The sequence below is a fragment of the Aspergillus karnatakaensis genome (assembly GCF_047715665.1).
Source record: "Aspergillus karnatakaensis strain CBS 102800 unplaced genomic scaffold BJY04scaffold_31, whole genome shotgun sequence".
Classification (NCBI taxonomy): Eukaryota; Fungi; Ascomycota; class Eurotiomycetes; order Eurotiales; family Aspergillaceae; genus Aspergillus; species Aspergillus karnatakaensis.
The window spans coordinates 199,707-212,934 of NW_027395743.1; the positions used below are offsets into that span (position 1 = coordinate 199,707).

At 53.2% G+C, this 13,228-nt stretch overlaps 4 protein-coding genes across 4 annotated transcripts; 2 read left to right on the forward strand and 2 right to left on the reverse strand.

Annotated features, from left to right (window-relative positions):
* Window positions 1-263: 263 nt before the first annotated feature.
* Window positions 264-1,648, reverse strand: BJY04DRAFT_228628 (MCT family MFS transporter; the record flags this gene model as incomplete). Its single annotated transcript, XM_073718885.1, has 2 exons — window positions 1,282-1,648; window positions 264-1,223 (listed from the first exon to the last, which is right to left on the reverse strand). Exons 1-2 carry the CDS (start codon window positions 1,630-1,632, stop codon window positions 264-266), a joined length of 1,311 nt encoding a protein of 436 aa, XP_073570152.1. The 5' UTR covers window positions 1,633-1,648.
* Window positions 1,649-1,966: 318 nt separating this feature from the next.
* On the forward strand, window positions 1,967-4,349 carry BJY04DRAFT_219333 (uncharacterized protein; the record flags this gene model as incomplete). The annotated part of the gene is made up of 4 exons (XM_073716562.1): window positions 1,967-2,013; window positions 2,058-2,583; window positions 2,629-4,220; window positions 4,271-4,349. 4 exons carry the CDS (start codon window positions 1,967-1,969, stop codon window positions 4,347-4,349), a joined length of 2,244 nt encoding a protein of 747 aa, XP_073570153.1.
* Window positions 4,350-4,410: 61 nt separating this feature from the next.
* Window positions 4,411-6,094, reverse strand: BJY04DRAFT_228630 (DUF3176 domain-containing protein; the record flags this gene model as incomplete). Its single annotated transcript, XM_073718886.1, has 2 exons — window positions 4,411-5,483; window positions 5,539-6,094. 2 exons carry the CDS (start codon window positions 6,092-6,094, stop codon window positions 4,411-4,413), a joined length of 1,629 nt encoding a protein of 542 aa, XP_073570154.1.
* A 4,975-nt stretch (window positions 6,095-11,069) lies between these two features.
* On the forward strand, window positions 11,070-12,333 carry BJY04DRAFT_219336 (P-loop containing nucleoside triphosphate hydrolase protein; the record flags this gene model as incomplete). The annotated part of the gene is made up of 4 exons (XM_073716563.1): window positions 11,070-11,285; window positions 11,336-11,890; window positions 11,938-12,017; window positions 12,093-12,333. 4 exons carry the CDS (start codon window positions 11,070-11,072, stop codon window positions 12,331-12,333), a joined length of 1,092 nt encoding a protein of 363 aa, XP_073570155.1.
* Between the last annotated feature and the right edge of the window lie 895 nt (window positions 12,334-13,228).

A 13,228-nucleotide genomic window follows, 5' to 3' on the forward strand; every position in this document is an offset into this window, starting at 1 on the left:
TATATACTGTCTTATATATTGGTTTGGTTGGCCACAGTCGGCTCTTTGCTTGTATAGATCCTTCTTTAACATATATTCTTTATTTATACATACCGCTGGAGATAGACTAGGCCTTCTTATAATGTTGGAATGCAGACCCCAAGCCTTAGGACTATCAAGTTAGGTCGCAACTTCAAAGAGTGAAGACTTTATCTATCCATCTAACCCACAGCTACAATACAGCCATACCTCCTAGTTTCAGACCAAGCCACCAAGCAAAACCTCTAAACCCTCCCCAGCAGCCCCTCCTCCGTAACCCCCTTCGCAAGCAACGCCACAACCCCACCCCCAATACAAATAATCCCACTAAACAACGACAACTGCAAGAACCCCCCATAGGTATCAACAAGCGCACCACTAACCGGCGGCCCAATCAACGGCGCAATCCCCACCAAGGCAATCCCCATCCCCAGATACGTGCCGAACTCCTGCGGATTCCTCGGGCACAGCGTAATCGCCGCACTGCCACCGGATATAATCGTGCCAGACCAGAACCCGAAGATGATCACGAACACGATCAGTGCGGCTGTCGACTTGGCTTCGTTCATACAGCAGATTATAACCCCCGTTGCGATCCCGCCGATGCCGAAGGCGTTCAGGCGCCCGAATTTATCGGCTAGAATGCCAGGGATTATGCGGCCGAATGTTGACGCGCCGTTTGTGATGGCGATAAGGTATGAGGCGAGTGTTGCGTCCATACCCCTTGACACGGCGTAGGTTGGGATGAAGAATAACGGTGTGAACATCCCCAGGATCATAAGGAAAAACGCGATGATAATCAGCACGAAGCGGGGTTGCTTGAATGCACCCCCGATGAAGAATGTCGTTGTTCGTGGTGGCAGGCGCGCGCGGACAGTCAGGCACGAGATGGCCATCATGGGGATCATGATGAATGCGACGATGCGGACGGCCCAGCCGAAGCCTAGCGAGGAGCTGTTCAGCATCTTTGACAGTGCGATAGGGAATACAACGCCCCCGACTGAGGACCCGGCGACGGCGAGCCCGAGTGCCGCGGCGCGCTTCTTGTCGAACCATTGTGAGACGGCTGCCATGGCGGGGAATTGGAGTAGGCCTGTCGCTATCCCGACGAGGACGCCTTGTGCGAGCATGAATTGGTAGTATTCTGTGCAGAGGCTGGTCATCATTAGGGCGAAGACGTAGAGGATTGCGGCGGGGCGGATGAGCTGCATAGAGCAATGTTAGGGCAGCAATATTTTGAAGAGGGAGTGAGGATGTATATACCCAAGCGCCAAAGCGATCGAATAATGGCCCTGCAATTGCACCGGTTGAGAACTGCAGGAAGGCTGATAGGGAGCCGATCCAGGCGATTCTGTCGGCTGACTCGCTCTGCAGCTGGTGCGTGGCATAGTACTCTTGCAGCACGCCAAAGGAGTTTGCGAAGCCGAGGGTTGAGAAGATTGTGCAGCTGGCGCCGATGGCTACCATCCATGCTGTTAAGCCGCCGTCGGGGGCTGGTCCGAATTCATCTTCTGGTGTTTTTTCTTCGGTTGTTTGCTCATTGGGTGTAGGCGGGATATATGTTTCTGATGCGCCGTGGTGGGAGGGCGCGAGAATGGATTTTTGGCTCGTCATTGTGACTTGCAATGTAATTATTGAAGGGCATAAAATGAGGATCACAGTGCGTTATTAAGAAGTATGCATTTATCAGATCGATGACTTGGTGTTTTTATATTGCTGGCGGACGACTAGATGCATGACGGAGATAACAGTCGGCTCGGCAAATTCGGACTCTGATGACGGAAAATGGTGGGCGAATCGGACCAGCCGCGCAGCTTCCTCCACACCTTGATTTCAGCTCGTCCTCTCCTTTTCTTTTTTTTGCAATTGTTATCTCAGTCGCATGCGGTATTCGGCCTTTCGTTCGGTGAATAGTGTCTGTTAAATTGCGTGGTGGACTGGAGCCAAGATGATCGCTAATGCCGCGCCCGAACGCCGCCGCAGACGCCCTGCAGTGTAGGCAACCACCTCTCTCGGAGAATCATTACTGACGTGACCAGATCATGTACACTCTGCAGACGCCGCAAGATCAAATGCAATCGGGAGAGCCCGTGCAGCAACTGCATCAAATCGAAAAGCGAGCCGTGTGTGTATGACAACGATGCTCCGCCACGGCCTCAAGATCTCGGCTTCAGACGCACGGCGGAGCTTGATCGCGCTAAGCCATCGCAAATGCTCCCGCCAAGTGCAGCGGCCTCGCAAGTGCCAAGCTATACATCTAGATCTGTCCCGTCGAGCGCGAAAGGGTCCTCGCGGACGAGTCTGGCCTCTGTCTCCGAGGTCGAATCGCTGAAGAGTAAGATCAGACGACTGGAGGAGCAGCTGTCGAATGTCACGCAGCAGAGCCCGTCCCCGTCGGTGGACGCAAGCACGAATATCGAGACGACTACGTCGCAGATAGCAGGAACTTTTCATATTAATAGCGAAAGCCGCCTGGATGCGAATTCGCAAGCGGTCACTCGGAGGCTCGTTATGCACAAAAGTAGGCTGTTTGGTTCGAGTCATTGGGCGCAGGGGGCTTCTATGGTAGTTATCTCTAACGACCGCGCTGCTCGTTGCTAACTGAGTCAGTTTCGAGATGTTTTTGAGATTATCGAACCCTATATCAGGGAAGAGGGCGCCAAAGCTACCGCCGGTATTAAGAGGTGCAAGGAACTAGCCAGAGTGATCAAGGCTCACCGGACACCCCAGTGGCCTACGCCACCTACACCAGACTTGCCCCCCAAAGGCATCGCCGACGAGCTCGTTGATCGTTACCTCCGCACGATTGAGACTACGTTTCGCATCCTGCACATACCCTCCTTCAAAACCGACTACGATGCGCTCTGGGTGTCTGAAACGAGGCCGAGCACGGCCTTTACAGTTCAGTTGAAACTGGTCCTCGCCATCGGAGCTGTCACTTATGATGAGAACTTTTCAATGCGCCCGTCAGCTCTCCGATGGGTTTACGAAGCTCACACCTGGCTGTCGGACCCGGACTTTAAACCCCAGCTCAACATCCAATGTCTGCAAAGCAGAATCCTGTTACTCATTGCACGCGAGGTCCTCAATGCAGGCGGCGACTCGAGCTGGATATCTGCCGGCGCTCTGTTTCGAACGGCTGTGTATATGGGGTTGCATCGCGATCCTGCCCATCTTCCCAGTCGAACAACCCTCGCGGCTGAGATGCGGCGGAGGTTATGGAACACAATACTGGAACTATCGTTGCAAGCAAGCATGGTGTCTGGCGGCGCTCCACTCATGTCAATGAACGATTTCGATTGCGAGCCGCCTGGAAATTTCGACGACGAACAGTTGTTAACGGAGGATCCGCTTCCGAAAGGTGATGATGAGTATACTCAGACCTCTACAGCGAGAGCCCTTCGCAAGACCTTTCCAGAGCGTCTCGCAATTGCAAAAGCGTTGAATGATCTCGGATCCTACATGACGTATGAGGACACCCTCAAGCTTGATAAATGTCTCCGGACATCTTACAGAAACATCTGCCGCATGCTTCGGAATTACACAACCCGTCCAGGTCCTTTGCCGTCGACGTTTGAGAGCCGAGTTCTCGATGTCATCACTCATTGCTACCTATCCTGCCTTCACATGCCCTTCTTCGAACGATCCCTCCAAGAGGCTGCATATGCCTTTTCACGAAAGGTGATCATCGAGAGTTCACTCAAAATATGGTGTGCCATTTACCCTGCATCACCCGTCTTACCGGGCCGCCATCACGAGTCCACCTCCGACCAGGACGAATTGAGTGTGTGGGTGACGTGCGGATTTGGGTTCCATCGTACCAGTACAATGGTTGCAACCATGTTTGTCGCATTGGAACTCAAGGCTCAGCTTCAGGATGAGGATAGCCTCGGGCCCAATCCGTACCGCCAGGATCTGTTCGCTCTTCTATCTGATGCAAAAGCTAGGGCCTGGAAAATGATCGAGTGCGGCGAGACTAATGTCAAGGGATACTTACTCGCTTGCATGGTTACCGCTCAGATTGAAGGCCTCATGCAGGGTTTGGATGAAACCCAAATTCCAGGTTACATTCTCAAGGCAGCAGAGAAGGCGCAAGAGAAATGCCTGGCGTTGATGGAGGAACGGGCTGGGCAGGGGTACGGTGATACCGCTGGCGATAACCAGATGTCCGTGAATACGACGCCTTTCATGGGTGACTGGGAGTTTATTGTAAGTGGCTACATTTTTGAGAGAATCATGCTGACTGTCACAGATGTCCGACGCTTTCTTCAACCTTGGCAATGCAGACCCAATTAGCTGGGTTCTGGACGGCCAAAGCAGGCCGTTTATGATGTAGATGGAGAATTCTGCTTCCGGTATCTATCCTGATTACATTCTGACCTCCATTCTCATCTACTGCATCCGTACACTCGCCTTCTCGGCCGTCTTCTTAATCACCTTGATGTCCTTGACCTTGCTCTCCAGCACATCCAGCTGCCTATCATGATGGCATGCCAAAACCGCCAGCGCCGAAGACTTCCACAAAGGGGTGCGGCGGCTCTTTCGGTTGGTGAAGATTGTCGAGATCGCAAATACTATTACCAGCGCCTCAATCGCAAGTGGTCCAAGAAAGTATTCCCACTGGATCTCAACAAACGTCACCGTATCGATCCGCTCTCCCGTTGCGAACTGGGCATTCGGTCCGTCTCGCATGTAGTTGGTCATACTGGTCGCCATCCTCTCAAACTGCTTCGGGATGTCTGCATTTCCTGCCAGCGCGGCAGCTAGCCCGAAGTTGTGGTTTTCGAAGTTTCCTTCCACCCACTCGGTCACGACTGTACCGGACACGAGGAAGTTTTGCAGGGCTGCCAGATCTGCTTGACCGAATACCAACCTTGGGGTGTTGTTGACTGTCGACTCGCTGATATATAGTATATCGGCGTACAGATTCGAAGAGGCGTTAGCCTGCCAGAGCGTGCCGTCGCCTAAATCAACTTCTTGAGTCGTGTGGAACGAGAACTCACTTCCGTTCGCTATAGCACCGGTGAAGTTGTACGCTGTCAGAGCTAAAGAGCATTCCGTCACATTGATGTGCTCTTGCTGGAAATTGTAGTCAGGCGTCGAACGATAGACGCCAAACCTGGCAATCTCCGGAAACTCATCTGGGATCTGCGTTCCGTCCTCGAAGGCCTTGAACGTGGTCGCGTTCATGTAATAGCTGGTGGCATAGTCGGTGTCTACCGTTCGAGTTGTGACGTCCAGTCCCCCCGGTGTCGTCATGTTGCAGATAATAGGCGTACGACCACTGCAGCGTTGCGACGCCAATGTGTCCTGCGTGACATCCCGACAGTCACTCCTGAAGCCGAGCGACACATATGAACCAGTCCATTGACACATCCCTGGACAGCTGAACAGCGCAGAACTGGTTATTGCGTACAGTCCCTGCAGGACAGCGGACTGCATACCGGGGTCCTGCGGGATACTTTCTATAAGATAGCAATCATCAGCCGCAGCCCTTACGAAACGGCAAAGAAAACCCACCCCGCAAAGGAATCGCCTGATTCTCAAAATACCGCTGAAACGTATGCGAATACCCAAACGTCACATTCCCATCCCCCGCACTGACATCCCGCGGCACGAATTCCACAACCTGCTGCGCCAGGGGCGCAAACGACAGCCGGAAAATCGTAATAAACGCTCCCACCGTCGCAAGATTCCACCGCACGCCCGTGATAAACAGTATCGAGCCCCAAGGCCCGCGACTCGCTTCGTCGAACGTCTCGAAATGCGAGAGCTTCTGCGGCCCGTGCCGGAAGTGGCGCCATTTGAGCTGCGAGATGAACTCGGCGACCCCGTGCATTAGCGCTGCGGAGCACGCGGTTGTTAGGATTGAGATTGTTGCGGTTAGGGAGATGGGACTGTCCCAGTCTGAGAGGGGCTTGTTGCTCATGTGGTGGAATATGTATGCGATTACGGCCAGGATCGCGGCGCTGAGGGCTGTTGTTCCGACTTCGTAGAGCCATTCGCTGCGCGAGTAGATCGGGTAGCGCTTGTACTCGGTGGAGGGTGGGCTGGGGTCGGCGTCGAAATCGTCCATGGGGGTGGGGTGGTAGCCATGCGGCGTTGGGGTGGTATAATGGGTGTTCATGATTGACTCAATCGCCTGGGACAGTGTACAGGGAGGAATTAGAACGTCCTGTTCGCAGGTGAAGAGCAACACCCAGAAAGATCCACCAGGCACCCGCGAGATTTATCCTCATTTCTCAAGCCTCGCGATTAGAGTTCCAGCCTCGCCGCCAGTCCAACTCAAAATAGCAGCCCCGAAAGGCTGGCGCTTCCATGCAGGCTGCTTTTGGGTCAGGGTCTGAGAACACGAGGCCATGTGTGACCCATCCATGCATAAAGAAAAGGCAAACCGAACCTAACCAATCTGGTGTGCAGGAGGTGTTGGCATAGCCTGCGGGCCTGGTTCCCGATGAAAGAAGACGAGGCTGAGATTCTGCATGTTTGTGTCTTGGGCTCGTGTTGCGGTTCGTGCAGGGGTCAGCGGGTTTGGGACTGCATGGTTGATTGGTGTGGCTGAGGATGTACATTTAGTGGTTCGTGTTGGTGGCTAGAGGTTGCCTCGGCATTGCATGTTTCCCATGGATCTGCACGTCTCTGATATCGGATTTCCATTCGGTCAGGTCTATGTTCCTGGACGGTGGTAAGAGCTAAAGGAGTCGACACAGGAGATCATACATAACAGAAGCCCTACGATCCATATGTAGTCACAGTAGACTCTGAAAGAGTATATACGCGATATGCTACTTTCTATACACATGCTACCGCTGCCCTCGGGTTAAACTAACCACCGACTCCCTTTTTCCTGGTATAGTCCAAGAATCTAAGTCATCAAGAGTTGAAGCCTTCCGATACCTCTTCAACGTAGTAGTCTCCTCATTGACTCTGGAGTTGAAAGGTCTCTGTGCTTCAAGTCCTGCTGCGATCGTGCTGCATTGCAGGAGGTACCTAGGTATGCTTTCCCACACGTCGATTGACGTCACAGTAGGATGTCGCTTGCTGTCTATCTCTTGCCGTTTGTCTTGACATGGAGGGTGTCTTATTATGGTCTCTGACGGGTATATGCTGATATAGCTTACTGTTGGACAGTAGTGAGATGTAACCTGGAGGTTACAGTGGCGAAATGCAAACGTAGGGTTCGGTGACGGGTTGAATGATAGAGAAGGGTAAGAGAACCCTGGGGTATTCATATCAGTATTTCCTTGTTCTCGAGGGACTCTGTGTCTAATCTTGCTGTGGTAGTAATATACATTGTCTATCCGAGATTGTCTACTGCCTATTACCTACGTACTCCGTACTGTCCACGGGCATATGACCCGTAGCGGGCGTTTGTCAAGGCACGGACCCGACGGGGCGTGAGTGACTCAATTTCAACTCAACCGGCCAATCGGACAAGTACATATTATGAGAATCAAACCCCGCAGGAGATCTCGACATCATAAGTGATGGAATTCTTGTTGTCGATTGGTGCCTAGAGGATTGAGTCACGATACGGGCCAATCAGGACACAGAGGGGGTTGGTGTCTCAGCCTTCCGCAGACCCCTCCCCACCACCGCTAGCTGCCACTGTGCCTATATCAATCTCAATCCATCCATCAACACTTCTTTTTCCTTCTCTTCATTATCACTTCTTATCATCCATCATGTCTTCTACCACAGAGTACTCGCAGACCCTCCAGCACATCACAGATGCAAAGCTCGAGGAGCTCTCCAACAAGCGCAACATCTTCTTGAAGCGCAAAGCAGCTGCTTTGGAAGAAGCCGAATCTGCTTCATCGCCAGTCAAACAAGTCCGTGCCCTCTCCGATGGTGTCAAAACCTGTTTCGATATCTCGGTCAAAGAGGATGGACGGGTGATTACCTCCGGCGGCAATCGGTACATTGAGACTGCCGTTTCCAATCTCGATCGCTTCCTCAAGCAAGCAGAGTACGATCCGTCTATTTCGGCGGAGACGCTGGAGCGATGGAGGAAGAGTATGCTCGGGCTGCTAGAAGTGCAGACGCTGAAGTATGAGTATGCGACGTTGTTTGCGCAGTTGACGATGGAATGGTTGGCTGTGAAGAAGAACCCGAAAGGCAGTAAGAAGAAGGATTCCCAAACCGACGACTTCGAGAGGCTCGATAGTGCTGCGAAGTTGGAGTCGAGGAAGAAGTGGGAGGAGAAGGTGTTTACGCCGGCTGACTGCGATGCTGAGAATATCAAGACGTTCCTCGATGATCTGTTCATGAAGCCGCTGAACCATGACGATTCGTCTTCGGCTGACGATACGAAGAGTATCGCGAAGGCGCTAGAGAAGCTCCGCAAGAAGGTTGAGAATTTTGAGAAATCACTGGCGGATTCGGCCCAGTTCAATACGAGCACCCTGCACTGGGTGATCTCCGGGCTTCTCAGCTCCGATCTCGTCACCAACTCGCAACGGGCTGTCTTACGCGACTTTCAGAGGGACAGCACTGTGTTGACCGAGTTGGCGGATGTCCTTAACATGCGGCTGTCTGCGTTGCACTCGTGGTCGTGGGGCGCTGAGGTGATCGTGGAGCAGCGCCGGCAACTCAACGGGTCGTATCAGGTCCACATGCACGAGGACCTTATCCAGGCAATATTCCTCCAGTACATCGGAGTCAAGTGGTCGGTATTTTTCAAGAAAACATTCAACGACTTCCGAATCACCACAAATGTATGGAAGTCTATGCGATCAACCATCCCAGCCATCGACAAGAAGCGCCGTCAGTTCTTCCTTGACCAAAAGGGCTTCAGAGACAGTCTGCAGATGACAAAGGAATCCATTCACCGCAAGGCGTACTTCGTCTCCCAACTGATGAACCACGAGCAACACGAACGACACCAGGAAGAAGGCGAACAAGAGGCTGAGCGTAGGTCACAGCCTGCCCAGGCACCCGGACGGTACAAGAAGGCCCCGAGAACAGCACTGGCTTCTATGGCGTGCAGGAAGGCAGTGACCCACGAGGAAAAGGAGGAAAGCGACGAAGACATGGGCTTCGGGCTCTTCGACGATGACGACGACGACTTCGACCCGATCCAGACGTTTGACCCTCACTGGGCACAGGAAGTCAAAATCCCGGCTAATCAAATGCAAGCAAAACAAAATCTGCTGCTTCTGTTGAGCGCCGACATCACGATTAACAAGGGGCTGTACGGCGAGATTTCGTGCTTCCGCGCACAGTACGACTCGCTGTACCCCAGTCTGCCGCATATGACCATCCTTGAGGTCTTGAAGTTCCTCGGCGTATCTGAGAAATGGATCGGCTTCTTCGAGCGATTCCTGACTGCTCCGCTCAAATTCGCTGACGACCACGCTGAGCCTCGTCCCCGTCGCCGCGGTACACCAGGAGCCCACGTCCTCAGCGAAGTCTTTGGTGAAACAACCCTCTTCTGCCTCGACTTTATGATAAACAAAGAAACCAACGGCCAGCCCCTCTGGCGCGTAAACGACGACTTGTGGTTTTGGTCGAGAAAGCAAGAAACGGCCCTCGCGGTGTGGCAGTCTATCGAAAGGTTTAACAAGACCATGGGCATCCCGCTTGGCAAAGAGAAGACCGGCGGCGCATACATAAGCACCTCCTCCACCACGCCACACCCTTCCCTTCCGACGGGTAAAATCCGCTGGGGCATGCTGTACCTCAACCCGGCGTCTGGCAAGTTCGAAATCGACCAGGAGATGGTGGACGAGCACATCACTGAGCTCCAACGCCAACTCACCGACAAGCAGGGCAGCATCTTCGGCTGGATCCAGGCATACAACTCCTACGCGTCGACTTTCTTTACATACAACTTCGGCACGCCAGCAAACTGCTTCGGACAGGACCATGTTGACCAGATGCTGCAGACCCATCAACGCATTCAACGCGAGATCTTCCCATCCGATCCAACGGGGACCAACGAGCAGAGCGTCATCACGTACCTTCGGGAGACGATTGAGAAGCGGTTCGGTAACGTCGCAATTCCAGATGGGTATTTCTTCTTGCCTATCGACCTGGGCGGGTTGGAGCTGAACAGCCCATTCATTAACCTGCTGGGACTACGGGACTCAGTCCTCGCCAAGCCATCGGCAGTCGTCGAGAAGTACCTCGAAGACGAAAAGGACGCCTATGCCGATCTGAAACGCCGATACAGCGCAAAGGACAAAGACCGGCTGGTCACGAAACACAACGGTTTCCGACCCGAGGATATCGACTCCTTCCTCCCGTTTGAAGAGTACGTCCGCCACCGCGAAACCCTCGATTACGGCTTCAGTAATCAGCTGGTGTCGGTCTATGACCAACTCCTCAGGCGGCCTGAGCAGGATCTCATCGAGTACGACTCCAGTGGCCCGATATCTGTGGGGCTGGGACAGTTGAGGGGTCAGAATAATCTTTCGGGCATCCGGGCGGATTGGAGCTATATGAGCCCGTACTGGAAGTGGGTTGCGCAGCTGTATGGGCCGGAGATTGTGGAGAGATTTGGTGGGTTTAATGTTGTTGATCCCGGGCTGCTGCCGATTGGGCTGGTGAGTCAGTTTCGCAGCGGGAGGGTGAGTTGGACGGAGGAGTAGGTGGTAACTCGTAGTGCGTGGGCTGTACTTTTCTTGCCGGTGATATAGGGGTCGCTCTGGACGAATGCGTAGTACAGAGGCCTGCCTGAATATAACTAGGGTATACAACGACGGTCCTTCATGTTAGTATTGTTTTGCTCATCCCATCGCTTCGCCTCTATAGACCCCTTCAAGATTTCAGCATGGGCCGTTTCCCCGGTACCGTCTTAATGGAAGTTACCTAGGGTAGCCCCGGGTGAAAAACTGGTGAAGCTGACTCGGGACCTGGCTAAAAGCTGACGGATCCATGGGTCTGGAAGCGTTATACCTGGCTAGTGCTAGCTCGTGTAAAAAAAAAACCAATGATATTGCTAGCTCTTCGACTGGCAGGAAACATCGGATTTAACCGACAGAGAGAATCAGATAAGATGCATGGTCAGCGCTCCTTTTTTGCAACCTGCGCTTCTCCAGCTTTTCGATATGGCTCAACTCGCGTGCCCGCCGTCCGTCGACACCTCCTTTGGCCCTTGGGCAGGAGCATGCCGGGGCGCCTTTGATTTCACCCTCCTGTTTGAGGAGTCCATCCTCTCGCTCCCGCTGCAGTGCATTTTTCTCCTGCTGCTACCGATCCGTCTCTTGCAGCTTGTTCGCGCCGACACCAAGATTGCTGTCACCGGCCTGAGAAATTGGAAATTGGTACGCCACCAAGAAGTAATATGTCAGAATCGTAATTGATATTGGCGCAGGTGCTCTGCGTCTGCCTCTCCTCCCTCAATTTAGTGCTACTTGACCTTTGGATCGGCGCGCGTTCATCGACCACACACACCGTAGCGACAATCCCCGCCGCAGCGGTATCATTAGTCGCATCACTTGGCCTTGCTGTCGCCTCGTGGTTCGAGCATACCCGGTCAATCCGACCGTCGCTTCTCATCAGCCTTTTTCTTTTCTTCTCAATTCTACTTGACCTGCCACGCTGCCGTACGCTATGGATGCTATCACCCTCAAACGCGATCCCCGCAGTTTTTACCTGTTCACTGGGACTGCGTGCAATTGCTCTTGTGATTGAGTCTACCGAGAAACGGAAGCTTCTCTTAGCCGATGAGAAGACTGTGGCCAGGGTCTCCACCAGTGGCCCTTTGAACCACAGCGTGTTTTACTGGCTGACGTCGCTTTTCCTCAGCGGCTATAAGCACACGCTCTCACTGCAGGATTTGTTCCCTCTCAGCTCAGAGCTGAAAACGGAGAATCTGGCTGTTGGCCTCGAGAAAGCATGGGGCAACGGCTCTGGGATGTCGTCGAGGGTAAAGGTGGTCTTGAGGCGCAGATCAACGAGGGCAGTTTCTCGCAGGGCGAGATGCAGCTGTTTGCGTTTGCGCGGGCGTTGATCCGCTCTGGGCGGGTTTTGGTGCTGGATGAAGTTGCTAGTAGGTCTGTATCATCCACACTCTTCCCTTCCCGGCTGCTTGTATACTGGATTGTTTGCTGATATAACTGCCATGGTAGTCTCGATGACCAAACGAAGAAGATTATCAACGGTTTGCTGGAGACGCACTTTGCTGAGTGGACAGTTATCAGTATCATCCATCAGCTGGATACTGCGAGGGAGTTTGACAAGGTTGCGGTTATGGATCGTGGGCGGCTGGTGGAGTTTGATAAGCCTGGTAATCTGTTGGAGAAGGACTCGGCGTTTGCGGGGTTGTATCGGATGTATGAAGAACAGGGGCGAGGTCAGGAGCAGCGATAGATTGGGGCTTGATCTTGCCACCATTAATTGCAAGGTGGTATAAATGAACACTGCATTGGGGCTCTGACCTTGGTTTCATCATACTGTCATGGAGTTGCTGTTGGTAGTCCTGGAACGTGAACACGGGCTTTCATCGCTAGCCAGCCGATAGCCATGTTCTTTGGTATATACTACATCTAGTGATTACGAGCGGCTGCCAGACATGGCATAGCATTACTAACAGCGTTGTCCATTTCATTCTAGTTCAACAAAGTGTGTAGATACATGATCATTCGTAAGGGGTAGACTCTTGTAGCCAGAGACCCCGAGATAAACAAGAAAGGAAGGAAGTTGGGTCACGGTCATCAAACAGTATATAAATAAAAGGCTCAGCCCCTCAGAGCAGTCGCAAGCTCCAACTAAGGTCCACGAGGGACAGGCCAGCAAAGCGGGCAAGGCTAACCAGCACCAGCACCAGCACCCATCAACACCCTCAACAAAGACGCAGAGTGCTCGTTCTGCCGTACTGGCGCGCCAAGGTAAGAGCCAATCCCAATCCAACTCAAGCCCCCGTATCAACAATCTTCACTAACCCGCGATTCGCCCAGAACCTGAAACAAGTCGTCTCCGGCACATTCTGGCACTGCGTGATCGGCTCGTCGCGTGCGAAATACGACCGCCGGTACGCCGCGCACCGTTTAATGTCCCCGTTCGGTAGAAGCCCGTATGCCGCGGAGAGATCCAGCTGCTCGAAGGGTTGCAGCGTCCGCGAGGCTCTGAAGCTGTGGCTGGACTTGCCGTGGGCTTCGCGGAAGTCGAAGGAGGAGTCGAGACTGAACGTCCAGGTTTTGAAGGGGCCTTGGCACATGGGGTTTTCCCAGAGCGTTATGCGGATGTCTGGGGTGACCTGGAGGGA